Below are 27,983 nucleotides of genomic sequence, written 5' to 3'. Positions count from 1 at the left end.
TCACTAGCCAATCAGAACCTCAAGGCGGGCCTGCGGTTGTGGGAGGAGTGTTCTTCCCGGGTCGTGCTGCAGGTTCAGTTCAGTAGCTGCTGAGCTTGCACGCTTCTGTTTGGTGTTCTGTGAGCGTGGTAGCTGGGCGCTCTAAGTGGAGCTCAGGCATGCTCCGAAGCAGCAACATGGTGAGCACAGGGCCATTGCCCACAACGGGGAGCAGGCGGCTGAGCCGCGGGAGCTGGTGTTGTGGGTCTTTTCTCCGGGGCTCCGGGGTAAACAGCCGCGAGATGGAGCCAGCCCCCTGTATGGTCCCTTTTAGTGCTAGTCACTCCTAAGACTTGGCGATGGTCTCTGAATAACTTCACCAAGGGAGCTGAGTCTCCATAAAGCATTTGAAGCAGGGGGCTGTGTGTAGAAACATCCATGGCAAGAGGCGAAACTGCAAGAGCCCTAGTTTCTCTAGTGTCTTCCAGAAGTTCTGCCCTTACTGTTTAACATTAGGTGTAAGATCCATTTGGAGTTAATTTTTGTGGAGTCTGTAAAAGGCGTCTCCTGTGGTGGGTAGCACCCCAATATTAAGCTGTGATGTAGAAGAGTAGAGTTGATGCTGTAAAGGATTTGCCGTCGTTTAGGACACACTAAGTGACACCAAGTAGAATTTAGCTGAGGAGGACTGCTCTACAACACCCCACAGATGAGCAGTGTGCTAACCAGGCCTGTTAGAGATTAGCGTGCTAGGACACACATGTTTGCTGTGTTCACCAGGATTGCCCAGACATTTGGCTCTAACCCATCCCAAAGGAGACAGCTCTGATTTACAGCCAGCCACCGGGCCCATCCTCCTATCAGAGAACAGGCCTCTCACAAGCTGCTCCATGGGGCGTCACAGGTGTAGGGATTTAGGTGGTAGAGCTGTGCAACAGAAAGCGTAAAGTCACGCCACGTGACAGATCTCCCGTGGGAGGATAATTCTGGGAGGGGACACAGAGGCTGCCTCTGGATGAGGTTGGAGAGGGAAGAAAGGTGGGGCATCGAGTATATCCTTCTGTAAGGCAGAGCGTGCGCGTGCGCGTGCGGCTCACGGTGACCGTGGGAATGTGTTTCATCTTGAAGCGGGTAACGGAGTCCGGCTGTCGCTAGGTCCTTGGAGCTGGCTGCGAAAGAGCCTGATTGCTAACACTCAGAGGGAGGAGAGAGTGAGGCGTTCATGCTCTCAGCTGCTTCCTGCTGTCTGAGGGCTGCCTGGTCATTTCTGGGGCACAGTCGATCCCCTCCATCACGGCTCGCTTGGTGTTCGGTATGTTAGGCTCTGTGGCCAGAGGTTGGTAATCCTGTCAACGTAACTGATTAGTTGTTTGGTTAGAAGTTTTTTGAATTTGTCATTGGATGAATGTAAAGGAGACATTGAAATAGCAGGGTTTGAATAGTAAAAGCAGAAAAATTCGAAGAAGACGGGCTCAGGGAGGGCGGAACCCAATTCCATGTGGGGTTTTAAAAGCCCAGAGGTTGGAAGCGTTGAGTTGCCTCTTTCGCTTTTGGAGGTCTGTCTGGAGTTGTTGGAGTTTGTTTGTTTGTTTTTGTTTTCTTTTCTTTTTTTACTATATCCGACTGGTTGGTACAGAAGCAGCTTTCCTCTTTGAGGAGGAGGCAAAGACTCCTTTTCTTAGCTGTAAGGAGATCCAGTCTGCGACAGATCTGAAGTACTACTGCTGCCGCCAGGGAGTTGATTTGTCCTTGAAGAGTAAGTCTGGTTTGGGTCACCTGCTGGAGATCCTGGATGAACTGTGAAGAAAACTGATGATACAATGTTACAGAAAGCAGTCAGTCTGCTGTGCCAGTGCCGACACCCACAGTAATTCCTGCAGCTGCCAGGAGGCCCAAGATTTTGATTTTTATTTTTTTATTTTTTGGTTTTTCCAGACAAGGTCTCTCTGTGTAGCCTTGCCTGTCCTGGACTCACTCTGTAGACCAGGCTGGCCTGGAACTCACAGTGATCCACTTGCCTCTGCCTCCAGAGTGCTGGGACTAAAGGCATATGCGCCACCAAGCCCGGCATGAGGCCCAAGATTTGAACTTCCTCTTTATTATGCGTGGCAGATGTTGAATCCACAGCTGGAATCAGTAGGGGCTCTTTTCCGTGTAGCACCCCCAGCTTGGGGAAGAGAAATGCTATCATGCAAACGCTCGACCAGCTAGCAGGTAGGTGAGGGTGGACTTGAATACCACAATGGCCTCTAGGACCCTGGGGCTGAGAGGAGGTATGGAGGAGTGTGGTTTTGTTGCAGCCTACGGAACTTAACGCCTCTACAGAATGTGTCCCAGGTGCCTTAAAACAGTTTTCCATGGCAAAGAGGGTGATATGAAAAAGGTGGGGAACACCATGGCAACACCCGGGGCAGGGCAGCTGGTGAATGGTGAGGTAAGGTTATGTGACAGGATCCCTGAAGAAGCCGGGGTCTTTTCATATAGATAAAGGAGGGTTGGTTTGTTTGGTTGTTTGTTTGGTTGGTTTTGGTTTTATCCAGACAGGGTTTCTCTGTGTAGCCTTGGCTGTCCTGGACTCACTCTGTAGACCAGGCTGGCCTCGAACTCACAGAGATCCACCTGCCTCTGCCTCCCAGAGTGCTGGGATTACAGGTGTGCACCACTGTGCCTGGCTAGGTGTTTTGTTGTTGGTTTGGTTTGGTTTGGTTTTGGTTTTGGTTTTACTATCAGCTGGTATTGGCAAGACCAGGATATCTGTCTGGCCACTTTATAATAACTTTCTGTCTGGTCCAAGAGGAAACAAACAAAAAGGTTGTGAAATGAAGAAGGAGGGGTGGACAGGGGGGGCTGATGATTCTAATCGTCTGCTGACAACCTGCCGTAGAGCAATCTTTCCAACCCTGTTTGCAGAGACTGTTATGACTGATGGTTTGTTGAGCCTCAGAATCCCCATATGTAAGAGTTACCACGGACAGAAACAAACAAGAAGGACAGGAGGGAAAATCCATCTCCATTCCCGTAGGGTCAAGCGCAGCTGCCAGAGTGAAGCCTCTTTCTTCTAGAACTGGAGACAAAGTGGTTGGTGTTGGCGTCCTCGGAAACGTAAGGGAGCAGCGTCCTGTTGGAGTTGATGTGTAGGAAGGGGAATTATCGTGAGGTGCGGGGAGTAAAGGGTTGAGGTGAGATAGGTGAATCTAATGAAGGAGCCCTCAGGCTTAGCAGCTGTGGGGATCAGAAGAGTAACCCTGAAGGAGCCCTGCCATTTGGGGGTGTAGGGGTGAGGGCGCTGGTCCAGAGGGGAGAGGAGGACCTGATCTCCAGGGTCGGCAGGAGATGGACAGACGTTAGTGTATGGCCGTAGTAGACAGTGGCAGTGACGTTCCGTAGTAGGGAGCGGAGATGACAGAGCAGGGAGTGAGTAGGAGATCAGGGAGAGGCGAGGGTCTGGATGAAAGACCAGGAGTCAGAATGGTTGTCTGGACGTGAGCTCAAAGGGCGAGAAGGGAAGAGGTCGTTTGAGGAGAGCCTTAGCCTGAAAAGGGCCAGAGGTAAGCGCTTTACCCAATCACGTTCCTGTGACAGTTTGAGAAAAATGTTTTCAAAGGACCAGATAGTTTATTTTCCCTGAGGCCTGGAGGCGGTGTAGGATATGAAAATACAAAGAGATGTTGAGGCCTTACATAGGGTCTGGGAAGCCTGGGAGGTGAATCCAGGACCATTGTCTGACTGGAGGGAGCTGGGGATGCCAAACCAAAGGATGATCTCACAGAGGAGGAGATCAGAGACTCTCTGAGCCCTTGTGTTGCTGATGGAGAATTCATTCACCCACCCTGAGAAGGTGTCCACCAAGACCAGAGGGCACCGGACACGTTTGACTGTGGGCTTGTGGGTAAAGTCAAGTTCCCAGTTCGTCCCAGGAAAAGAGCCTCCGGCCTTGTGGTTAGGAAAAGGGGGGGAGGGGCTGCAGTGTCTGGAGCTGGAGTCTGACATCTGGCAGATTTGACAAGAGACAGTAAGAGTCCTTAAGAATTGTAAGTCCTCAGGGGTGGGCTGCAGGTGGGTCTTAGCAAAGTGAGACAAGGCGTGGCTGTTAGGACGAAAGAGCTGGCGCACATGGGACAGAACTGGAAGAGTGACCAGGGGGAGTGCAGGCCGTAGTGTGAGGATGGCCTGTGGGGGGTGGAATGAGTCTAGGCCTCCGAGGGACAGAGTTCTAGCTGCCTTGTCAGCTCCGTTATCTCCCTGAGAGGTGGTGGGATTGTTGGTCTGGTGGGACGGGCAGGGGACAATTCCAGCAGCTGTGGGGAGACGGAGGCTTTTAGCGTTATTGATCCTTCCTTTGTTGTAAGTAAGCCACACTCTCTTCAGATGGCACCGTGGGACAGGAGGACATGAAAGGCACATTTAGCGTCTGTGTAGGTGTTTAGGGATTGTCCCTGTGTTAATTGGAAAGCATGGGTAAGAGCTGTTAGTTCAGCCTGCTGATTCGTGGTATGGTCAGGGAGGGCCTGCGCCTCAACAACCTCAGTATCTGACACTATGGCATAGCCAGCCTTTCAGGTTCCCTTGTCCACAAAGGAGCTGCCGTCTGTGTACGAGGTATAGCTGACCCAGGGCAATGTGTCCTCCTGTATGTGCGAGGTGTGGGGCAATAGTTTCTCAAAGGTTTCAATGCAGGAATGAGATGGAGAGCAGTCAGCATCAGGTCGGGGGAAATTTTGAGCTATTAAGAGGTGGGCATGAGCCGGGCGTGGTGGCACACGCCTTTAATCCCAGCACTCGGGATGCAGAGGCAAGCGGATCGCTGTGAGTTCGAGGACAGCCTGGTCTACAGAGTGAGTCCAGGACAGCCAAGGCTACACAGAGAAACCCTGTCTCGAAAAACAACAACAACAACAACAACAACAAAAAGAGGTGGGCATGGTTGGAAAGTAAGTGTAGAGCCTTCTGCTAGTGCCACCTGGACAGAAAGAGCTCTGGACGGAGGTAGAGTTTGTAAGCGTTTATACATACATAAGCAGAAAAATGTTAATTCAGGACTTGGCTGTTCTGGCCAGAGATCATATCCAAGGATCTTTTAGGTTTGTGTGATCATCCAGCTGGAATGCAAACACGCCTTTAATCCAGGAGACAGAGGCGAACAGATCTGAGTTTAAAGCCAGCCTGGTATAGAGCAAGTATCAGGTAAAGAAAAGCTTAGAAGCCGGGCGTGGTGGCGCACGTCTTTAATCCCAGCACTCGGAAGGCAGAGGCAGGTGGATCACTGTGAGTTCGAGGCCAGCCTGGTCTACAAAGCGAGTCCAGGATAGCCAAGGCTACACAGAGAAACCCTGTCTCAAAAAAAAAAAACCAAAAAAAAAAAAAAAGAAAGAAAGAAAAGCTTAGATCCAGGCATGGTGGTACACACCGTTAATCCCAAACAATGAAGGTAAAGTTAGTTTGTACCAGGAAGCACCCATGTTTGAAAGTGATGTCTAATTGAGTGGCAGGAAAGGTGATGAATCAGAGAAGATTTGACAGAATAGGATATACCCAACTCTCAGGGGAAAGGGAAACTACTTAACAGACAGTTTTTCACAGGAGAGGAGGCAGTTTTACCAGGACAGTAATAGAGAGATAGGTTGCAGAGAGAGAGCTCAGGTGAAGACGGAACAGGCCAGAAAATGAAAAGAAGCCAGAAGATTAGAGCAGATTGCTGAGTTAGGCCAAGCAGAGCAATTCCAGGCCGAGAGAGAAGCCAGGTGAAATAAATCACCTGGGAGAAGCGTTTGAGCCGGGACAGCTGAGGTGAACCAGGCGGCCCAGAGCTCAGAAAGAACAAGTAAGGGTGAGCTTATTAAGCAGTAAGTCTCAGAGGCTGAAAACTTTCTAGGCCCAGGTTAGATTGTATGGAGGCTAGAAGCTTCCAGGCCTAGGCCTAGGCCAGCAGAAGGAGGCAGTAAGCCTCCCAGAAAACAACGGAGCCAGGAGAATAAAATTACTTTTACACATTAAGAGGCGGGGCCGGTTGTGGGAGGAGAAGATAGAAGGAGGTGACCCGAAGGTTAGTGGTTTTGGATTTGCGAATAAGGAGCTCAGCAGCAGCTAAAGCGTGTATGCGGGGTTGCAATCCCTGCGTGGTCAGCTCTAGTGTCTTTGACAGGTGTGCTACGGGTGCAGAGGAGGGTCCCAGCTGCTGACCCAGGATCTCAAGGACATATCCCTCTTTTTCTGTGATGTCGAGGGAGAAGAGGTGGGTTAGGTCTGGGAGGGATAAGGCTTGAGCCTGAAGGAAGGCCTGTTGGAGCTTTGAAAGGGCTTGGTAATAGTTTTGAGGAAGGATTTGTGGGAGAGGCCTAGGGCTCCATCATATAGGGGTTGGGCGAGGAGGGAAAAGGAAGGGATCCAGAAGCACAAATGCCAGCTGTTCCTAGGAATGATAAAAATGTCCTCTTTAGTAGAGGGGACGGTTAGAGACTGGATTGGCTGTTTTCTAACTAAGGTAATGGCTTTGTGGGTTGGGGTAATTGATAGTCCCAAGCAGGGGACCCGAGGGGTGGACAGTTGGACGTTAGAAGGTGTGACTCTATAGCCCCGGCAGGACAAGGCATTTAGAAGAGCGGGGTTAGTTCGGCTAATTTGTAGGGATGGACTGCAGAGGAGAAGGTCATCTACATGCTCTATAAGTTCAGAGTTAGGGCCCGGCATGGTGGCGCACGCCTTTAATCCCAGCACTTGGGAGGCAGAGGCAGGCGGATCGCTGTGAGTTCGAGGCCAGCCTGGTCTACAAAGCGAGTCCAGGACAGCCAAGGCTACACAGAGAAACCTTGTCTCAAAAAACCAAGAAAAAAGAAGTTCAGAGTTAGGGAGAGATAGATTAGAGCCTAGGGCCTCGCCAAACAGGTGTGGGCTATCTGGGTGAGTTGGGTAGATACGTGGGCCAGGGTCAGTCTAGGTGAAAGCAAAAATGTTTTGTGACTGGGTGTCAAGGGGGATGGAGAAGGATTCATCCCTGAGATCCAGGACTGAGAAATGGGAGGTCTCCAAGGGGAGAGGGGATGCGAATGGCTAAGGGTTAGCCACGCCGCACTGCAGAACTGAGCTGGAGATCCTGAACCAGGTGCTAGGTACCACTGGGCTTCTTAACTGCAATATAGGGGCTTTAGGGCTTGTGGGCCTTTTTATCTCTCCATTGGTACCCCTTAAAGGCCAGCGCTAAGACTTTCTGCCTATGCAGTTAGGGTTTCTCTCTCCAAGTGCTTAAGCTTGGCCCTAATGCCCATGGGAACTCTGGGAAAAGAAACAGGTCATTAGAAGTGTTTGCCCTGTAAATTTTTGGGGTCTAGAGTACTATACTGTCAGAGGCCCTTTGTAAAGCAGTCTAGGAATTGAGACGGGGTTTCATATTTGTCCCGAATGACCTCTTGGATCTTTTCATAATTTACTGGTTTGAGGGCAGCCTTCCAGAGACCAGCCAAGAGGCAAGTTGTAAACCTATCTCTAGCTAAAAGGCCACCTGGAGTGATGTAATTCCGTTGGGGGTCCTGGTCAGGCCCTACCTCAGGTCTGCTTTTGGGGGTGGGGGTTACCTTAGTTTGCTGTACTTCACCAGCATGTGCTCTAGCCTGTTCCCAAACTCACTTGTGCTTCTCAGATGTGTGTGTGTGTGTTTATCTATATCTATATATACATATACATACATACACACACACATATATATATGTGTATATATATGTGTATATGTGTGTGTATGCATACATATACACACATGCACCCTGTCCAGGCTTTCCATATGGTAACCTCCCACAAAGGAAGAACTCAGGCTGGTTTAGACTGGGTGGGTAGACACGGAGGGAGTTTCACTGCAGAGTAGGAGCAAGTAGCGGGGGGCTCAAAGCTGCTGGTGGGGTGAAAGTAGGTGCCAGAGTAGGATGGTTAGAGTGGGAGGAGGCTGAAGAAGCCAGAGAGGGGAAGGAGGGGGCTTGTTAGCAGGATCAAGGGTTGTAGAGGTTTCTTCCGGTTGAGACTTCATAGCTAGAAGGAGTTGACTGGGGGGACTGGAAGAGCCAGAGGGAAGGTTTGGAGCGAAGATCAGAGAAAGCTTGGACATAGGGGGCCTCCTTCCATTCCCCTGATCACTGGCAGGGATTCCATATAATCCTGGCATCTAGAGTACCAGTAGGTAGCCATTTGGGTCTGTTGTCTAAGGGATATTGGGGCCCAAGTGTGGCTGCAAAGGCGGGGAAGCTTAGAAGCCTTAAGTTGGGTGCTAGGTGTAGGAATCTGAGGTTCCCCAGAAGGCGTCCCAGTGGGGAGCTTGGAGGTATGGACAAAGACACTGTTCCCATGGTGAGGAGAGGAGCCACAAACCTGAGCCCAAGGTGTCCCAAGGACACAGGTAGGACTACCACAGGTCAGGCAGACATGGTTCACCTAGAACTAGAATGAGAGAGACAGACAGACAGACAGACAGACAGACAGACAGACAGACAGACAGAAGAAACCATACTGGTAGAAGAGAAAGCCTGAAAGCCTCACCCCGGGGAAAAAGTCCTGATGACAGTCTGGGAAAAGGGCCAAATGTAGCTGTAAAGACTGTGGCCGAGTTCCTCTTCCTCAAGGGTACCAGAGGGGTGCTGGATGCTCAACGGTCAGTCCCTTGGACCCAGGGAAATGTTTTCGCTGACCAGGAAGGGGAAACTCACCAGTCGGTTGGTGTTGGATGCAGGGATGTAGTGATCGGGTGGGTGAAAAGTGAACCTGTTGCAGGTGGACTGGAAATAGGGTCCCCGCATGGCTTCAACTCCCAGAGGGGAGCACAAGCACCAGGAGAGCCCCGTGGGTCATAATGCCACATGCTGGGATGTAGGTAGTGGAACTATACAGCGGAATCCGTAGAGTCACACCAGGGGACACAGGCTGCATCTGGGTGAGGGTGGGGGTAAGGAACCAGCTCCTTTCATGAGGCCATGTAGCCCATGCACAGGGAGGGGACATGTGGCTCTTGGTGACAGTGGGAATGTGTTGAATCTGGGTGGCAGGTGATGACATGTCCTGCTGTCTCGAAGTCCATGGAGCTGGACATGAAGGTGCCTGATTGCTAACAACAGGCTCACAACCAACATTAAGGCATGATATGTCATAAAGGTCCGGTTTTCTTCTTGAGAAAAGCATGCCACAGGGGCAAGACTACACTGGGTGACAATTATTTGAAAAGGAAAAACACTTGAGTTGAGCGCTGACTTGATCAAGCAGGGCTTTCCAGAAGCCCTCGTGTATGGAGAATGAGAGCTCTTTCTCAAACCCAGTAACGTGATTGGCAGAGCCAGTAACAGCCTAGGGCCTAGGCCTTGGGTGTTTTCCCTGAGGCCCTGGTATATTGAGAATGAGATAAAACTTCTTCTTTAAAGCAAGGAACATGTTTGGGAGAGCTGGTGATGGTCTGAGGCCAGAGGCTTTCAGGAGGATTTGCTTCAGATCCTGAGAACCCAACTCTTCCCACCACGTGGGGTGTGGTTACCAGTCCCAAAGCCAGTGTAGGCTTGGTCATAATGTTCTTGAGATTCCCTGTGTTCCCCTTGTACAGAACTGCTCATTAGACTCCTGAGTTTGTCCCGTTGTATGATAGATGTCTCCTATTTCCTTCCATTTTCCCCTGGAAACAGTATATAAAATGCTAGTCCTCTTAAGAAGTTTACTTGGCATAAGATGTAGCTTCTGCAAGACCTCTGTTGCAGGATATTTGATCACACTGTGAACCCTGAGATTGTGATATTTACTGGAAAAACTTGTTTTTAGTTATGGTTTGGTACAGCCTTAGCACACACCTTTAACCCAAGAGCTTTGTGTTTCAATATTGTAAAGAGGATTAAATAAAGTCAATCACAGGTCAAGAGGCGGAGCAAACAACTAGTTGACAGGAAGTGAACATAAGATTAATAAGACAAAACCATAGAGTAAGAGAGAGGAGGGATAGAGTGACACACTGGAAGCGGAAGGGAGGGCCATTCAGTTTGGAGGAGGTTGTTTGTGATGTCATGGGAGGAAGGGATTCCTTCTGGGGCATCACTGAGGAGAAAAGTCAGCTGGGTCTTCTCTCTGCCTCTTTGAGCAAGCAGGCTTTCATACCATATCTGGCTTAAGAGTCTGCATTGGGGGGCTCAGAGGTTAAGAGCACTGGCTGCTCTTCCAAAGGTCCTGAGTTCAATTCCCAGCAACCACATGGTGGCTCACAACCATCTATAATGAGATCTGGTGCCCCCTTCTGGCCTGTTGGCTCATATGCAAGCAGAATACTGTATGAATAATAAATTTAAAAAAAAAAAGTCTTCACTGGTAAAATGGAATGATTCAGATTTTATTGAAAACAACAGACCTCCCCAGTGCAACTTTTATCTTTTCTACCTCCTATTTTTCCTATCTTTCTCATCCTCTGGGACCTTCCACTTAGGATCCTGTCACTGAAGAGTGACCTGCTGTTTGTACTTGAGACATAATTCTGGGAATATCTTTGCTGTGTAAGTTTCTCATCTGTGTAAGTGGCTAGACATGCAGTCTCCAGTCTAAATTTACACTGTTCAAAACATAAGCTGGGACCTGAACCTAAAAGTGACTTAAGGGTGACAGCATATGTGGAATGCAAAAATCTGTTCTCAGCAGGCTCCTCTTTGAGCATTAGCCAGAGCTGAATGCGTACTGTCATTTAAGAAACTGTTCTTAATTAACTTTTTAATTTTATGTACAGTGATTTCTCCCCCAGGAAGGCATATTGTTTCTAGAACAGCTGCATCTGCAACCTTTTAGAAAACTGTTTCTGAGACAAGCTATGTTAACTTAGGTCACCTTGATCCCAGTCTCTTGCTCCCCAGGGCAATGACCTTGCTTTCCTGTTGATTTAACTTCCTAAACTCTTAAGTTTTTTTTTTAAAGGAATCATTTATTAGTATGAGTGCTCTATCTGCATGTACACCTGCAGACCAGAATCAGATGCCAGTATAGATGGTTGTGAACCACCATGTGGTTGCTGGGACTTGAACTCAGGACCTCCGGAGGAGCAGTCAGTGCTCTTAACCCCTGAGTCATCTCTCCAGCCCCGCTAAACTCTTAAGTTAAAGGGCTGTACTACAACAGAGTTTTATTTTTTTCTTTTATTAATTTATTCATATTACATCTCAATGGTTATCCCATCCCTTGTATCCTCCCATTCCTCCCTCCCTCTCATTTTCCCCTTACTCCCCTCCCCTGTGACTGTTACTGAGGGGGATTTCCTCCCCCTGTATATGCTCATAGTACAACAGAGTTTTAAAGTTACTTATTTGTGTCGTGTAATGAACTGTCCATTGCAGTAACAGCAAAGGATGTGCACGTGCATCATGGCTTCTGCCATCAGACCAGAACAGGATGTACTGTGCTCACTGCAGGGTGAAGCAGGGTAAAGTTTAAGGGAGTCAGCTGCAGGGGTCACCATTATGAGGAAGGGCCTGACAGAGCAAGGTGAGTGATTTTGTACTTTCCCAGTGTGTATTAATCCATGCATGTGAATGAAAACAGACTACATTGGTGGATGTACAGTTGAGTCTTTCTGTGGGTTAGGTATTGGGGTGAGTTTGGCAATGTTCCTTCTGTTTCTATTTTGTGGTATAGTTTAAAGAGGTAGAGAGGACTAGAGCAATGGCTTAGAGGTTAAGAGGACTGGCTGTTCTTCCAAAGGTCCTGAGTTTAACTCCCAGCAACCACATGGTGGCTCACAACCATCTATCATGAGATCTGGTGCCCTCTTCTGACATGTACATGCAGGTAAAATACTGTAGAAAGAAAAGATAGAAAGAAAGAAAGAAAGAAAGAAAGAAAGAAAGAAAGAAAGAAAGAAAGACGGGCTGGAGAGATGGCTCAGTGGTTAAGAGCACCACCTACTCTTCCAGAGGTCCTGAGTTCAATTCCCAGCAACCACATGGTGGCTCACAACCATCTATAATGAGATCTGCTGCCCTTGTCTGTAAAGCACTCATATGCAATAAATAAAGTAAATAAATCTTTAAAAAAGAAAGTCTGGGAGAATTCTTCACTGAAATCTTCTGGCTCCGGGTTTTGTGTTTTAGTTTTTTTATTTTTGTTTTTCCCCCCCTTGGAAGACTTTTAATGACTACTTCTATTTCTTTAGGCATTATAGGATTATTTAAATTGTTTGCCTGATCTAGATTTAATTTGGTAATTGGAATCCATCCAGAAAACCATCCATTTCATTTAGATTTTCCAGTTTTGTGGAATACAGGTTTTTGAAGTAAGACTTAGTGTTTCTTTTGATTTCTTTAGTTTCTATTGTAATGTCCCCCTTTTCATTTCTGATTTTGTTAATTTGGATAGATACTGTCTCTCTGCCTTTTAGTTAATTTGACTAAGAGTTTGTCCATCTTGTTGCTTTACGCAGAGAACCAGCTCTTGATTTTGTTGAATCTTTGTATTATTGTCGTTGTTTCTTTCTTTTTTTTTTTTTTTTTTTTTGGAGACAGGGTCTCTCTGTGTAGCCTTGGCTGCCCTGGACTCGCTTTGTAGACCAGGCTGGCCTCGAACTCACAGCGATCCGCCTGCCTCTGCCTCCCGAGTGCTGGGATTAAAGGCGTGCGCCACCACTGCCCGGCCTTGTCGTTGTTTTTTATTTATTTTGGTGCTGAGTTTGATTATTTCGGCTCTCTTCTCCTCTTAGTTGTGTTTGCTTTTTTTATGTTCTAGACCGTTCAGGGTGCTCTTAAATTGCTAGTATGAAATCTCTCCGTTTTTTTCTTTTCTTTTCTTTTCTTTTTTTTTTTTTTTGGTTTTTCGAGACAGGGTTTCTCTGTGTAGCCTTGGCCATCCTGGACTCACTTTGTAGACCAGGCTGGCCTCGAACTCACAGCAATCCACCCGCCTCTGCCTCCCGAGTGCTGGGATTAAAGGCATGCGCCACCACGCCCCGCATCTCTCCGTTTTCTTTATGAAGACATTTAGTGTGGTGACCTTTCCTCTTAGCACTGCTTTCATTGTTTTCCATAACTTTGAGTATGTTTTGTCTTTATTTTCATTGAATTTTAGGAGGTCTTTAATTTCTTTCTTTCTTTCCTCCCTGACTCAGGGTCATTGAGCAGAGAGTTGTTCAGTTTCCATGAGTTTGTAGGCTTTTTCTTGTCTCTGTCATTGTTGAAGTCCTGTTTTAATCCATGGTGATCTGACAAGAATCTCCTGTCCGCCATTGGAGGAACTGCTAGTGTCCTGAGGATTATCTGGGTTGTCCAAACTGCTGAGGCAGTCTGGGCAGGCCTAGCCATGCGGCACAATGGTGTGAGGAGTTAGGTTGCAGGCTCCTCCCAGGTTTCCCTGATGCAGCTGTAGAGGACCATGAGACCACCAACTGTGTGTGGTGAGCATGGTTCACTGTCCCTCGGCCAAAAAGAGCAGGTCTGCCGAGCCATCAGAGTCTCTGTAATGCTTGGACCGAGAAGGACCTTGGGTCAGACTGTGGCTCTGTTGGTCTATGTGGCGAGCTGACTCTCCCAGAGTGTGAATTCCCTGGGTAAGGGGAGGCTCTGCAGTACTGGCAGTGGAAAGCCATGGTGCTTATTTATTTTTTATTTTTGTGGTTTTTCAAGCCAGGGTTTCTCTGTGTAGCCTTGGCTGTCCTGGACTCACTTTGTAGATCAGGTTGACCTCGAACTCACAGCAATCTGTCTGCCTCTGCCTCCCGAGTGCTAGGATTAAAGGTGTGCGCCACCACCACCCCGGCGAGCTGTGGTGCTTATAACATCACTAGCCAGTTTGCACATACAGGCATTGCTTTTGGTGTGCGGTAGGAAAACAGAAGGTCTGCTTCTGTTAGAGGTCGTTTTTTTAAATGTGCTGCACTTCTTCTCTTAACCCAGCAAGCACCCAAATAATTGAGACTGAACTGTTATATTTGTCTAATGAGCTTTATGGCACAACACCAGAGCAGCGTTCATCTATTTCAACTGGAAATGCTTGGGATTCCTGAAATTCTGGCTCCCTCCAAATCGGAGTCATGAGTAGAAGAGGTGGAATTTGCCAGAGTTTTGAGTTTGTTGTTTGTTGTTGTCTGTTGGCAACAGACTCATGGTGTTTGCAAAGCTGTTGCATGGTGGGGGGCAGGTGGGCGTGAGAGGCTATGGAGTTACAAGGCGTCTCTCTCTCTCTCTCTCTCTCTCTCTCTCTCTCTCTCTCTCTGCAAGCTAATGAAGGGCGTGGCTATCAGAGAGAGAATCAGGGACCACTCCCTCTGCTTTGGCAGTGGGAGGTGGAGTAGGAGGAGGGAAGGGTGATGGTTTATCTACTTTTATTATGGAGTCCTGTGGGCAGCGGGGTTGTAGGATGGAGGGAAGAGGGTGGGTGGAGCCGATAGCTTGCCTCATGTTTCCTCCACTCTCTCTGAGGAGTCATGGAGAGGTAAAAGTGGGTATATGGTTTTGGTTTCTTTCTTTTTTTTTCTTTTCTCCCCCCCCCCCCCCCAGACATAGTTCCCTGTGTAGCTTTGTCTGTCCTGGACTCACTTTGTAGACCAGGCTGGCCTCGAACTCACATCAATCTGCCTGCCCCTGCCTCCTGAGTGCTGGGATTAAAGGTGTGTGCCACCGCGCCCGGCTTTCTTATATTAATTCAATGAGGTCTGTGAGATCTGAGGTAGGGTGGACCTTAAGGCCCTGATTCTCAGACTTGGCTGGCAGAAGGGAGGAAATGTTTTTGTCATGGATACTTCATTTACATGCAGCAGCTTAGTCCTATCATAAGAAGGAGAGCACAGTACTTAATTATCCTATGGGCAGTGGGCCTTGGGGGGAAGAACTCCAGGTATGGTTAGAGGTGTGGGAAAAGGGCGTTGGCTGAAAGCTAAGGTCCTAAGACATCTTATTAGCATGGGAAGGGTAGTTCCAGGAATCCCCAGGTGCACACTGAATGGCTTTCTCATCAGGAAAGGATTAGACCTGTAATCTCCCTGAGGGCTATGTGACACTCCTTAGAGGATCTGAGGTTTCTCCAGAGAAACTACTGGAGAGGAGGGAACCTGGCTGAGGAAGGGCGTTGTCACTTAGCACCGAGGTCAGGGGCTTCCCGGTAATGCCAGACTTCTGCTTTAACAGCAGGGTGTCGTTTTAAGTGAAAATCCCAAACGTTCCACTTTACCAATAAAGACTCGGGAGCCAGATGCTGGGATGAAACCTGCTAGCTCAGAAAGGCAGAGGAAGCACCCAGCTGACCTTCCTGCTCAAGCTCACGTCCTGATGGAAAAGACCCAAAAGGCTCACTAGCTCAGCTGACAGCCCAGGAGGAAAAGGCCAAAAATCCCAAGGCCAAAAGCCTAGTTAGCTCAAAGCTCAAAAAGCGAAAGGCCAAGGAGCTGAAGAGCTCAAACAGTAAAAAGCCAAAGCTAAAAGCCCAAGAGCACCTTCCATTTCTACCTGTTGGCAACTCAAACTCTCTCCTACTCTTTGATCCCTGTCAGCTGGTTTCTTGCTCTGCCTCTTGACCTAGGGTTAACTTTATTAACTCCTGTGTACAGAAGCTCTTAGATTAAAGGCGTATGCTAGGGCTATTGACATAAACAGAGAGCTCTTCGATTAAAGTGTGTGTTAGGGCTCAACCATGCTAAACAAAAGACATGTTTTTATAGCTCACAATCTCAAGGACCACAATGGGCTCCAAGTATCCTGTTCTCTTTTAGTTGGTATGCAGAGAAGAAAAATGAAATATTAAGCTTTTGTGGCAAGGTGGTGCTGTAGAGATGATAAATAAAGGTGCTATTACAGAATACTGAAAAATGCAGAAGTTACTTTATTTGGATGACATGAGTGCTCTCTGCCAGCGCATCCTACTGCGTGAAAAACAGAACAACTTGTTTTGTTTGAAGTTAAATAATGACAATAAATTATAGTTGAACTAATATATAATAATCTTACACAAGTGACTCATCTCTTTGCTTTCTTCTGATTAAGTAACTGGCCTTAGATGGCTACTTTATTTTTGCTGTAAAGAATGTGCTTTAAATATTTAACATTCCTAAATACTAGGTTGTATATGTTTAGTGTGTTACACAATGAATGTAGCAATGCTGCATAATATTATGTCTGTATTTCTATTATTGAAATAGTTACTCAAATATTCGTTTTTCTTAAAGAGAAGCAGGAGTACTCTTTTGAAATTAAATGTGCAGGAACCTCTGTTATCCCACAATCCAAACGAGTGAGAGCTAACACAAGAAAATGACCTGGATTTGTTTTCTGCATGATACACGATTCATATTGCTGAGAGCAAACTTTCCGATGCCACAGATCTAGACAGGGCCCAGGAATGAGCTTGTCACAGACTCCTGTGTGATGCTGCTCACCCTCTGCACACACAGAAGGAGAGCTGTGTCTGCTCAAATCATGCCTTCCCTGTCTTCGCTGTTTCACTTCTCTCGGCTAGTTATTGCTTCCCTTCTTTGCATTTTCGTTTAGGACAAATTGAAGTAATGCTTCTTACTTAAAACAGATTCTTCTGCCGTGCAATATGTTCTGACCTCTAATTCTCTTCTGTCCACTCCTCCCAGCTACCTCCCACCTCTCCTATCCTCCTCTTCCCCAGATCTGCTCCCCCTCCTCTGTTTCTTCTCCAGAAAAGAGCAGGCCCCCAAGAGAGGACAGTCAACAAGACCAAACCAGATACAGAAAAACAAAGCAATACACCTCATATTGAGGCTGGACAAGGCAAACCAATGGGAGGAAAAGAGTCTCAACAGCAGGTGAGAGGGAGTTATACCTGCTCCCACGGTTGGGATCCCACACAAACACCAAGCCAACAGTCACAACGTATCACCAGAGAACCTGGCGCTGAATTCCTTACATCACATTCTTTTTTTTTTTTAATTAATTTACCTTTATTTTATATACATTTGTGCCTTGCCTGCATGCAAGTCTATGTGAGAATGTTATATTTCGGAGTTACAGATAGTTGTGAGCTGCTGTGACGGTGCTGGGATTTGAACCCAAGTCCTCTGGAAGAACAGTCAGTGACCTTAACCACTAAGCCATCTCTCCAGTTTACATCACATTCTTGTCCTTTAAATCTCTGTGAGATTCCTAACTATCGAGGTAGTGTTGGCCATGGGTACCCTGGCCATCAAAGAAGTTTGTTGTCATCGTGCCCCTGCACATCTTACTGGCAGGACAGAGTTTAGGTGGAGAGTGCTTTAGCTGGGTTGGTGTCCAGGCTTCTTTTTCTATAGCCTGTAGAGTACCTTCTCTCTCCAGAGAGACAAGAACACAGGTGTGAAGTCTCCAAGCCTGCACCTGCTTGACCTCTCTACATTCAGTGTGTGGTGTACAAGTTGTCCTCCACAATGCAGCCCTTTTTTGTTCCATACATTTAGTATTTTTATTTTTATTTTTATTTATTTATTTTTTTTTTTTTTTGGTTTTTCGAGATAGGGTTTCTCTGTGTAGCCTTGGCCATCCTGGACTCACTTTGTAGACCAGGCTGGCCTTGAACTCACAGCGATCCGCCTACCTCTGTCTCCCGAGTGAGTATTTTGATTTTTTATGGTCTAATTTATTTGGTATATTGTTTGCTTCTTGTACCTTGATAGGCATCTTCTTTAGATTAGGAAACTTTTCTCTTATTATTTTGTTGAAAAAAATCTTCCGGACCATTAAGCTGGTATTCTCCTCTTTTCTTTTCTTTTCTTCTTCTTCTTTTTTAAAGATTTATTTATTACATATACAGGATTCTGCCTGCACACCGGGAGAGGGTACCAGATCTCCTTAAAGATGGTTGTGAGCCACCATGTGGTTGCTGGGAATTGAACTCAGGACCTCTGGAAGAGCAGTCAGTGTTCTTAACCGCTGAGCCATCTCTCCAGCCCCTCTTCTCTTTTCTTCTATTCCTATTATTCATAGCTTTTGTCTTCTCATAATGTCCCAGAGGTCCTGGATTTTTTTTTTGTTTTTTGTTTTTTTTGTTTTTTTTTTTTTTTTGGTTTTTGTTTGTTTGTTTGTTTTTTCGAGACAGGGTTTCTCTGTGTAGCCTTGGCCATCCTGGACTCACTTTGTAGACCAGGCTGGCCTCGAACTCACAGCGATCCACCTGCCTCTGCCTCCCGAGTGCTGGGATTAAAGGCGTGCGCCACCACGCCCGGCTGGTCCTGGATGTTTTGTGCCAGGAAATTTTTAGATTTTACTTGTTTTTTGACTGGTGTATCCATTCCTTCTATGGTGTCTTCAGTGCCTGAGATTCTGTTACTCATCTCTATTCTGTGGGTAAATGTTGCCTCTGTAGTTTCTCATTGCAGTTCTAAAAATCTCAGTTCTACGATTCCCTCAGTTTGTGCTTTCTTTATTGTTTCAATTTCCCTTTTTAGGCCTTGAAAAGTTTTATGTGTTCATTCAAGTGTTTGTTGCTTCTTTCTTGGCTTTACATAAGGGATTTATTGGTTTCCTCTGATTGTTTGATTGGGTTTCGCTGGAGTTCTTTCAGGTATTTATTCATTTTCTCTTTAAGGACCTCTATCACCTTCATATAGTTGATTTTATGTCTTTTTCTTGTGCTTTAGCTATGTAGGAATTTTCAGGACCTGCTATGATAGGATAACTTGGCTCTAACCGTGACGTAGTTCCCTGTCTGTGACTGATTATGTTCCTATGCTGGTGTTAATCATGTAGGTTTGAGGTGATTACAGCTCTACATGCTGAAGTCCGGGTTTGTCTTGTTTGGGTGGGAGTTTTGTTCCTGGGTTTCTGTTTGCTCTCTGGATTTTCAGAGAGTGTTTTGACTGAGTGTTTCTCCTCTTACTGACCTGCTTGGCTGGTGTCTTCAAGGAGGAATGCTTGCTGCCATTGGAGGACAGGGACAGGGAAAGGGAAGTTCAGGGAGAGATGACCTTAGCAATCCTCTGGAGGTGCAGCGGAGAGAGGTGCAGTGCCAGGGGCAACTGGGAAGATTGGGTCTGGGGTCCCAGATAGTGTGGTAGGTCTATGGACAGCCTAGTTGGTCTTCTGGCAGGCATGGCATGTTGGAGCAAGGGGAGTCTACCTGCGTTCAGGCTGGGATGTATAGATGAGGCTGGGCAATCATCTGTGGTATCTGCAGGAGGCACGGAAAGGAAGAGAAGCGTTCTGATACTCTGTTCCAGTGTTACGGGCAACTGTGAGAATTGGGGCTGGGGTAACAGATAGTGGTGGTGGTGGGGGGGGTTGGTCTTTGGACCAGCAACCTAGTCTTCTAGCTGAAATGACCTTGGTTAAGCGGGGTGTGTCTGCCCATAGTTGGGAGCTTGGACACAGAGATGAGACAGAAAGAGTAGGTCAGGCCGGGCGTGGTGGCGCACGCCTTTAATCCCAGCACTCGGGAGGCAGAAGCAGGCGGATCGGTGTGAGTTCGAGGCCAGCCTGGTCTACAAAGTGAGTCCAGGACAGCCAAGGCTACACAGAGAAACCCTGTCTGGAAAAACCAAAAAAAAAAAAAAAAAAAAAAGTAGGTCAGATGAGGACACAGTGATAAGACAGGAAGAGAAAGGCAAGCGGGGATGGCCTGTGGCACCTACAGAGGCGTGGGCAGATTGAGAGGAAGCTGTAGCACTGGGAATAGCGCTGAGTATTGGGTCTCAGGTAACAGAGAGTGAGGAAGTCTGGAGCCATCCCACCAAGTCCCATACCCAATGTCTTAATACTGGGGCATCAGGTTTTCAGTGATCATTTATTTCATTCTATATTTATTTAGGTTTTTTGTTGTTATTAATCTGTAAATGACTTTTTGCTTATTGGATAAAAAATAACATGTGAGCTGGGCAGGTTACTCAACAAATACTATTCTAGGTTGACCTGAGTTCATATACCAACACCCAGCCCAAGTTGGGAGGCTCATTGCTATCTGTTAACTCCAGATGAAGAGGTCCTGATACCCTTTTCTCTGGTGTGTGACCTGTCCTCATGGAAGACATTGTCACACACATCAGCATAGACATAGAAATGGGAATGGGGGCCTGGAGAGAGTGCTCAGCAGTTAAGCGTGCTGACTGGTCTCCCAGAGGTCATGAGTTCAATTCCCAGCAACCACATGGTGGCTCACAACCATCTGTACTGGGATCTGATGCCCTCCTCTGGCTGCAGGTGTACATACAGCCAGAGCTCTATATACATAATAATAAATAAATAAATCTTTTTTAAAAAATGGGAATAGATTTATTTTCAAAAGTCCTTATGACTCACAAAGCATTTAGGGAAAAACAAGGTGTTTAGGTGTATAATACAAATACATTGTTTCCTTAAAAATTACTTTTCTGCATTTTGTTTTTAAATGTTCTCATTTCCTCACACTGGAGCTGACTTATGTCCAATCATCAATCATAGGAAACAATGTGGTTTATATAGGATTTTAACAGAGTCTCTTTTCTTTATCATGAGAGAATGAGATATTTTTAGTAGTCAAAAGCATTTACTCCAATGCTGAAACATCTGCATGCTTTGAGCGAATCTCTCCAGTCGGAACAGCCCTCCATTTCCAATACATTTTCTATTATTGGCAGAGGGGAGAATGAGTGGGGCCAGTGATTTCTTTGATTTTAATTTTGACTGTAATCCTGTAGATCTTTTTACAGTACTGTGTTATATTTATAGGTCTGTCTTTGTGTTTCCATATACAATGGTTTTTTTTCTTTTTTTTAAATTATTATTTATTTATTAATTATACAGTGTTTTTTTGCCTGCACACCAGAAGAGGGCACCAGATCTCATTGTAGATGGTTGTGAGGCACCATGTGGTTGCTGGGAATTGAACTCAGGACCTTTGGAAGAGCAGGCAGTGCTCTTAACCGCTGAGCCATCTCTCCAGCCCTACAATGTCTTATAATGTTTGTTTATTTGTTTGTTTGTTTGTTTGAGATACGGTTTCTCTGTGTATGTAGCCTTGGCTATCAAAGACTCGTTTTGTAGACCAAGCTGGCCTCCAACTCACAGTGATCTGCCCTCCTCTGCCTCCCGAGTTCTAGGACTAAGGGCGTGAGCCACCATGCCTGGCAAAAGAGAGATTTATAAGATTGTGTGTGTGTGTGTGTGTGTGTGTGTGTGTGTGTGTGTGTGTGTGTGTGTGCTCTTTCTACATGTACACCCACAGGCCAGAAAAGGGCATCATATCCCCATATAGATGGTTTCCAGCCATCATGTGGTTGATGGGAATCTTTGAAGAACAGCCAGTGCTCTTAACCTCTGAGCCATTTCTCCAGCCCCTATTTTATGATTTTATTAAATATAATCTAATGATATAAACTACCTGTTTTTGTCTTCTGAAAAGTTGCTGTATAATGTTATGAGTTCCATGACTTTTGGTTGGTTTGGGGACTTTCTATGGAGAAACGGTTTCAGTTTTCTCCTCTTGATCCTAAAGGCTTGCCTCTCTTCATCTTTTGGCAAATGTGCTGTGTTTTCTAGTTGTTGCAATCATCAAAGTTTGGGTGACTTAAGTGATTGATATGGATAACGCATTGGTTTTTTTTAGACTCAGTTCCCTGGAGTGATTGTAGTCAGGATTTCAGTAGACCTGTTAAACAGCAAACCTGTTAAACAGCAAACCTGTTCAGCAAAGGTGCAATTGCAGCCGCTGGAATCTGGAGCAGCAGCCGGAACCCAGAACATTGACACATCCTTTGGGGCGGTTCTCTCTATGAACATCTCAAAGTTGAGTGGTGAACAGCCAAACGATAGGAAGCAATGTCAAACCCAAAAAGCCAAGCCTCATATACATCCTCTCAGAATCATACCAGGATTTTTAGCAGTTGGCAAAGACCATGCCCCCACAAGAGGCAGTTCCTCCTCTAGTGGACAAACATCAACCAGGCTGTCATCAACTCAATGAGATACACCTGTCTCTGCCTCCTAAGTGCTGGGATTAAAGGTGTGAGCCAATACATCCAACTTGCCAATCATTTCTCATAGTTAATAATTGTTCATACAATCTCTCTGATGTGCACTCAGTACCATTGACCTGTCCCCCCCCCCTCTTTCCTTGTCTATTACTTGGCATTTCTCTTGCAAAGCTATATCCTGTTCAACGGGTGCAGGAATAATAGAAGTAAACATCATTATTCAATTTCTATCTAAAATGCCCTGGTGATTACATTAGAACATCTATGTCAGAAAATAAGTGGAAGAAGCATCAGAATTACATGAGTCTATTGTCAACGATGTATATGTTTACAGTGTTGTCACTATCTTGCTTTGTCTTATATACACATATGTGGTGTTATAGGATGCAGTGACCTACGATGATGTGCGTGTGAAATTCACCCGAGAAGAGTGGGCTTTGCTGGATCCTTCCCAGAAGAGACTCTACAAAGATGTGATGCTGGAGACCTACAGGAACCTCACTGATATAGGTAAGATAGTGAATTTTCTTTCACTTTTTAAAATAATGGGAAAACTTTCTTGGTTACTGATGTTCTTCCATAATTTTAATTGAGAACGAGGAATAATGAGCTGAATAAATCAGGCCAGGTTCTAAGGTTCACTGAAGATAGAAACTTAAATTTTGCCTACCTTCCAATAATATAAATTTTCTGGTACTATATTTTAGGCTACAGTTCGGAAGATCATAATGTTGAAGATAATTGTCAAAGTTATAGAAGACATAGAAGGTAATTTTCATGTGCAAGCTAACAGGAATATAACTCTGGAAATTTGTATGTGTCCTGGAAGGTTTTTTGTTTTGTTTTTGTTTTTGTTTTTTTTTTTGGTTTTTTGGTTTTTTGAGACAGGGTCTCTCTGTGTTAGCCATGGCTGTCCTGGACTCACTTTGTAGACCAGGCTGGCCACGAACTCACAGCGATCCGCCTGCCTCTGCCTCCCAAGTGCTGGGATTAAAGGCGTGCACCACCACGCCCGGCCGTGTTCTGGAAGTTTTAAAGACAAGCAACAATATTTTTAAAAAGCACTGCTTTAACTGTATTGATGATTATTAAATTCTCATAAAACCATGTACCTCAATGGCCAGTATCAGATTTGATTTTGCAAAGCGTTCCTCTAAGAAGGAAGATAAGGAAACAATGCCTTATCATTTGTCACTGTTTATGTCATAGCCCCATTAGAGCTCTGGTGTAGAATTGCCAGTCTGTTTAGTCTCATGTCACTCAGAACTGCAAAGTGTACACATTGAATATAGGTGATAAGTCTATGTCCAAAGCCTTCTAATAAGCAACCGGCCCACAGTAAAGCTGGTGTTTCTCATAGCTGTCGTTACGTTGCTGAGTTTAGTGAGAGGGGCCGTGTAGGAGAGTCAAGAGTGTTGTTGTGGAGGAACCTTAACCCGCATCCCACATGTCTACGAGGAACAAGATGTCAAACTGGGTGAATGTAGTGTGGAAACCTTTATCTGCTATTCTTCTTTTAATGGTTATAGCATCTGTCACAATGGATGCAAGCCATGTGAGCACAGGGATATTGAAGCAAGCCACGTACCTCTCCATCTTCCAGAACAATTAGAAGATATGCTCCTACTCTGAGTAGACTTTCAGAATGTGATGTAAGGTTACAATTAATTGGTTTTCCAACTTCACTGGGACTACATCCACAAACTTACACTGCAGAAAATCCCTATGAATACTAGGAATGTGGAAATCCTTTTGTTTGTCCTGGTTCTCTTTGCAAGTATATTATAGAAAAATTTATGAATGCAATCAGTACGGTAAAGCTCTTAGTTCTTCCATTTCTCTTCAAATATATGAAAAACCTATAGAAAAATGATGCTATAAATGTGAGCTATGTAATAAATGCTCTTACTATCACAGGTATCTTCAAGGATGAAGAACAATGCATAATAAAGGGGAACGCCATGAATGTAAACAAAGTGATAAAAGCTCTTTACAGTTAGACCAAATTGTAAAATTAATTCATATAGATAAAAATATTCATCAGTGTAATCGATGTTGTAAAGCTGTCACATGTGCCAATTATCTTTGCAGGCATCAAAGAAATCAGACTGGAAAGAAACCCTATGAATGCATCCATTGTGGGAAAGGCTTTGCCTATGATAGTTGTCTTCAAAAACATGAAAAACTTCATACTGGAGAGAAACCCTATGAAGTTACTCAATATGGTGAAGCCTTTGCACATCACAGTCATCTCCAAACACATAAGAGAACACATACTGAAAAGAAACTTTATGAATGTAAGCAGTGTGGTAAAGACTTCGGCTGTCCCAGTCATCTCCTAATACATGAAAGAACACATACTGGAGAGAAGCCCTATGAATGTGAGCAATGTGGGAAAGCCTTTCCAGATCATGGTCATCTCAGAATACATAAAAGAACACACACTGGAGAGAAACCTTATAAATGTAGTCAATGTGGTAAAGCCTTTGCATGTCACAGTAATCTCCGAATTCATAAAAGAACACATACTGGAGAGAAACCCTATCAATGTCATCAATGTGGTAAAGCCTTTACATGTGACAGTAATCTCCGATCACATAAAAGAACACACACTGGAGAGAAACCCTATGAATGTAACCAATGTGGTAAAGATTTTGCATGTAACAGTACTCTGCTAACACATAAAAGGACACATACTGGAGAGAAACCATACAAATGTAATCATTGTGATAAAGCCTTTTCACAAGACGTTTCCTTACGAAGACATAAAAGAACACACACTGGAGAGAAACCGTATGAATGTCATCAATGTGGTAAAGCCTTTGCATGTCACAATTATCTCCGAATACATAAAAGAACACATACCGGCGAGAAACCCTATGAATGTCATCAATGTGGTAAAGCCTTTGCATGCCACAATTATCTCCGAACACATAAAAAGACACATACTGGAGAGAAACCTTTTGAATGTACCCAATGTGGTAAAGCCTTTACACGTTACAATAGTCTCCGAATACATAAAAGAACACACACTGGAGAGAAACCTTATGAATGTAATCAATGCGATAAAGCCTTTTCACAACAAGGTCATCTCAGGGTTCATGAAAGAATACACACCGGAGAAAAACCTTATAAATGTAAACACTGTGGTAAAGCCTTTGCATGTGAAAATCACCTTAAAAATCATGTAAGAATTCATACTGGAGAGAAACCTTACAAGTGTAATCAATGTAATAAAGCCTTTGCACAAAAAGGTAGTCTCAAAATACATAAAAGCACACATACTGGAGAGAAACCCTACACATGTAATCAATGTGGCAAAGCTTTTTCACAACACAGTTACCTACGAATACATAAAAGAACACATAACTGCATGTAGCAGTAGGCTTAGAACCTAAGAAAAGACATACTGCAAAGAAACCCCATAAATGTAGTCAGTGTGGTAAAGTTTTATACTTCATGGTATCTTTATACAAGAGTAAAACCTTTATTGTGTAATCAATCTGTTAAAGCCTTTGCATATTACAGTAGTCTTTGAGGACCTGAAAGAATTCATACTGAGGTGGATCTATGGTGATAAAAGAATTGGTAAGATCTTTAGGAAGCATACTTATATTCAGTTACACAAGATTATTTATTCTTGGGGAAAATCTGACGTGTGTCAACAATCTGTTCGAGCACAAGGGTGTCACTCATTTTTTCCATGTCTAAACTCATGGAAAATTTAGGAATTTAGGAATTTAAATAAGAAGGGAACCCTTTTAGATTTCACTATTTCTCTTCAAATACATGAAATAACTCACCCAGGGATATGAGATGACCATGAAAATGCCAGCGCAACAAGTGTCACACATGGCAGCTAAAGCAGGAGGCTCTGAGCTCACATCCTCAACCTGCAGCATGAAACATAGTGGGAACTAGAAATGCTGTGTGGATGGAAACTCTCAAGCCCATCTCTGATGACGTATCTCCTTCAGCAGGGCAACATTTTCTAAATCTTCCCAAATGCTATCACCAACTGGGAAGGGTTGATTTTTCTGACTTCAAGCCTACACGCTTGCTTTCTGTTACATGAGCCTATTCATGATGTAGAGAAATGCTGTAGGTAAGCCTTTAGGTGCCTCAACACCTGAGTTCAGGAATGAATGCTTAACCAAGAAGAATAGTCATGAGTGAAAGTTGTGTTTGTAATGATACGTTTTGGTTTAAGTTACGCGGTGTCAGTGTGTCTTTGTGTGTGTATGTACACGTGCGTGCTGGTTCCCAAGAAGATGAGAACCTTGGATCTTCTTGTATCAGGGATTACAAGAAATTGTCTAGAGTCTGACAGTGGTGCTGGGAATGAACTTGTCTTAACTGCTTAGCCATATCTTGGGGTGTTTTCATTTATTTGCATTGAAATCGTTCTGATGTCAGAAAGTAGGAAAGGACTCATACAAGACAAAAACTTTATTCATGTAACCAATTCAATAACGACTTTAGACATCATAGTTGTCTTCAGTTTCAAAAAAAAATCTCATTTCATCTCGTTTTCATCATAGCCTTGAAGGAAGTGAACTGTTCACCATGCTCCTTAAAGTGTAATGGTGGAAACCACCTAGTGTGGCTGTGGTTTGTATTTGAAACATTTGAAGCATTGCAGTTTGCTGTATGTGTGACAAGTCTGCTTACAGAAGTTATTAGGCCGTTCTTATATTCCTTGTGTGGCTTCTGCTTGTTTTCTATTCTGCGTTCACGTGGTGATAGGTTTTTCCGCTGCAGTGTCCAGAGTGGACTCCCCGTTATCTACGTGGTCTAGTGTGTACATGTATCGGGCCGTGCATGGTCATCATTTTCAAGTCAGAGTGTCTCTGAAAGAGCAGTAGGTGGTTAGTTGTTCCTGGTTTTATTTTTCAGATGTTCGCAGATTTCCTTGAGATGAGGATGTTTGTTATCCAGCAATCCTTGGGTGTCAGTCATTGGTCAAGGCTGCATTTGAACTCTTGATTCTCATGTGTCAGCCTCCTGAGTTCACGTCCAATGGTAGAAGATGTACCCCCAGTGTGTCCTGTTTTGTCAACATGTCTTAATAATGTTGATGTTAAAATGCTTAGTAGAAGGGAATATAAAAAACATTAACTACCTCATGTGTGTATCCAAACCAGCATTTTCATCTCTCTGATAGAGATGTAATGAAATAAGATGATAAGCAATCAACTGCACATCTCACAGCATAGGGTGGTTGTTGTGGATATGCATATATCATTTGACGTTCCATGCCTCTTCATGTTCCCATTTGGTACTTGGTCTTGAAGTATTGCTTTCTAAGGTACTTACCTATAGATGCTAGATACTATAACAGCAATGAGATTTACCTCATTATGAACAATACTGTAACAGCAAAGAATGTGTGTGTGTGTAATGTTATTATGGGGTGTCAGGCCATGACAGATATGTGGCAGTTTGTGGGGTCTATTTGGCCTTTTTTTGGTGGGGGCGGGGAGGGGGATTCAAAACAGAGTTTCTCTGTGTAGCCTTGGTTGTCCTGGACTCACTTTGTAGACTAGGCTGGCCTCGAACTCACAGTGATCTGCCTGTCTCCGCCTCCCAAGTGCTGGGATTGAAGGTGTGCGCCACCACGCCTGGCATTATTTGGCCATTTTTATATGATGATCAAAGTCAGTTCCAGCTTGAACACCACAAACATTTCCCACTGAGCCATCTCACTGGTGCTCAAATAATATTAGTTGAATCACTATATCGGTAAAATATTGTCTTCTTTTCAGATTGTAAATATATTGTCATCCCCAGATGGAGGAAAACGAGAAATTTTGAATAATAAATTTAATTTCCAAATGAAAATGATATGCTGCTATCTTTTTTGATTGTGTTAGTTTATACTTAAGACTAAACACATTCTTCATAACACTTTCTCAGAAACACAGCTGGATGCCAGAGAATTGTCTCGGTGAGTAAATTGGTTGCTGCTCAGCCTGTTGACCTGATTTCAATGTCTGGGAGACCCATATTACTCCTACAAATGTTCATCTGATTTCTCTACTTGGACTGTGGCATGTGCACACTCACATACCAGCACATGCATAAATAGTGTTTAAACACAAATAAGGGCCCATGAAGTCACTTGAACCAAATGACTTCCTGGCTTACACCT

At 44.9% G+C, this 27,983-nt stretch overlaps 1 protein-coding gene across 5 annotated transcripts; it reads left to right on the top strand.

Annotated features, from left to right (window-relative positions):
- Positions 1-46: 46 nt before the first annotated feature.
- On the top strand, positions 47-27,673 carry LOC311586000 (zinc finger protein 20-like). Of its 5 annotated transcripts, XM_084761769.1 has the most exons (6): positions 47-179; positions 16,529-16,720; positions 22,216-22,342; positions 22,540-22,600; positions 23,362-23,484; positions 23,924-27,673. In XM_084761769.1, the coding sequence occupies exons 1-5, from the start codon at positions 159-161 to the stop codon at positions 23,462-23,464; spliced, it is 504 nt and encodes a 167-aa protein (XP_084617895.1). In that variant the 5' UTR covers positions 47-158; the 3' UTR covers positions 23,465-23,484; positions 23,924-27,673. The 5 variants fall into 5 exon arrangements, with proteins under 5 accessions (XP_084617895.1, XP_084617893.1, XP_084617891.1 ...); XM_084761767.1 differs by lacking the exon at positions 16,529-16,720; XM_084761765.1 differs by lacking the exon at positions 23,362-23,484.
- Positions 27,674-27,983: the final 310 nt, after the last annotated feature.

Source organism: Acomys minous (assembly GCF_964271855.1).
Source record: "Acomys minous genome assembly, chromosome: 16".
Classification (NCBI taxonomy): Eukaryota; Metazoa; Chordata; class Mammalia; order Rodentia; family Muridae; genus Acomys; species Acomys minous.
The sequence above is the reverse complement of the archived record's forward strand: the minus strand, read 5'-3'. Positions and strand labels throughout refer to the sequence as shown.

What these genes read in the sequence shown, in the direction of transcription:
- LOC311586000 (XM_084761765.1), top strand. Translation starts at nt 159, where the DNA reads ATGCTCCGAAGCAGCAACATG. An exon ending in GAAAAGAGTCTCAACAGCAG is followed by an intron (nt 16,721 to 22,215) that starts GTGAGAGGGAGT and finishes GTGGTGTTATAG; the next exon opens with GATGCAGTGACCTACGATGA. An exon ending in CAGGAACCTCACTGATATAG is followed by an intron (nt 22,343 to 22,539) that starts GTAAGATAGTGA and finishes ACTATATTTTAG; the next exon opens with GCTACAGTTCGGAAGATCAT.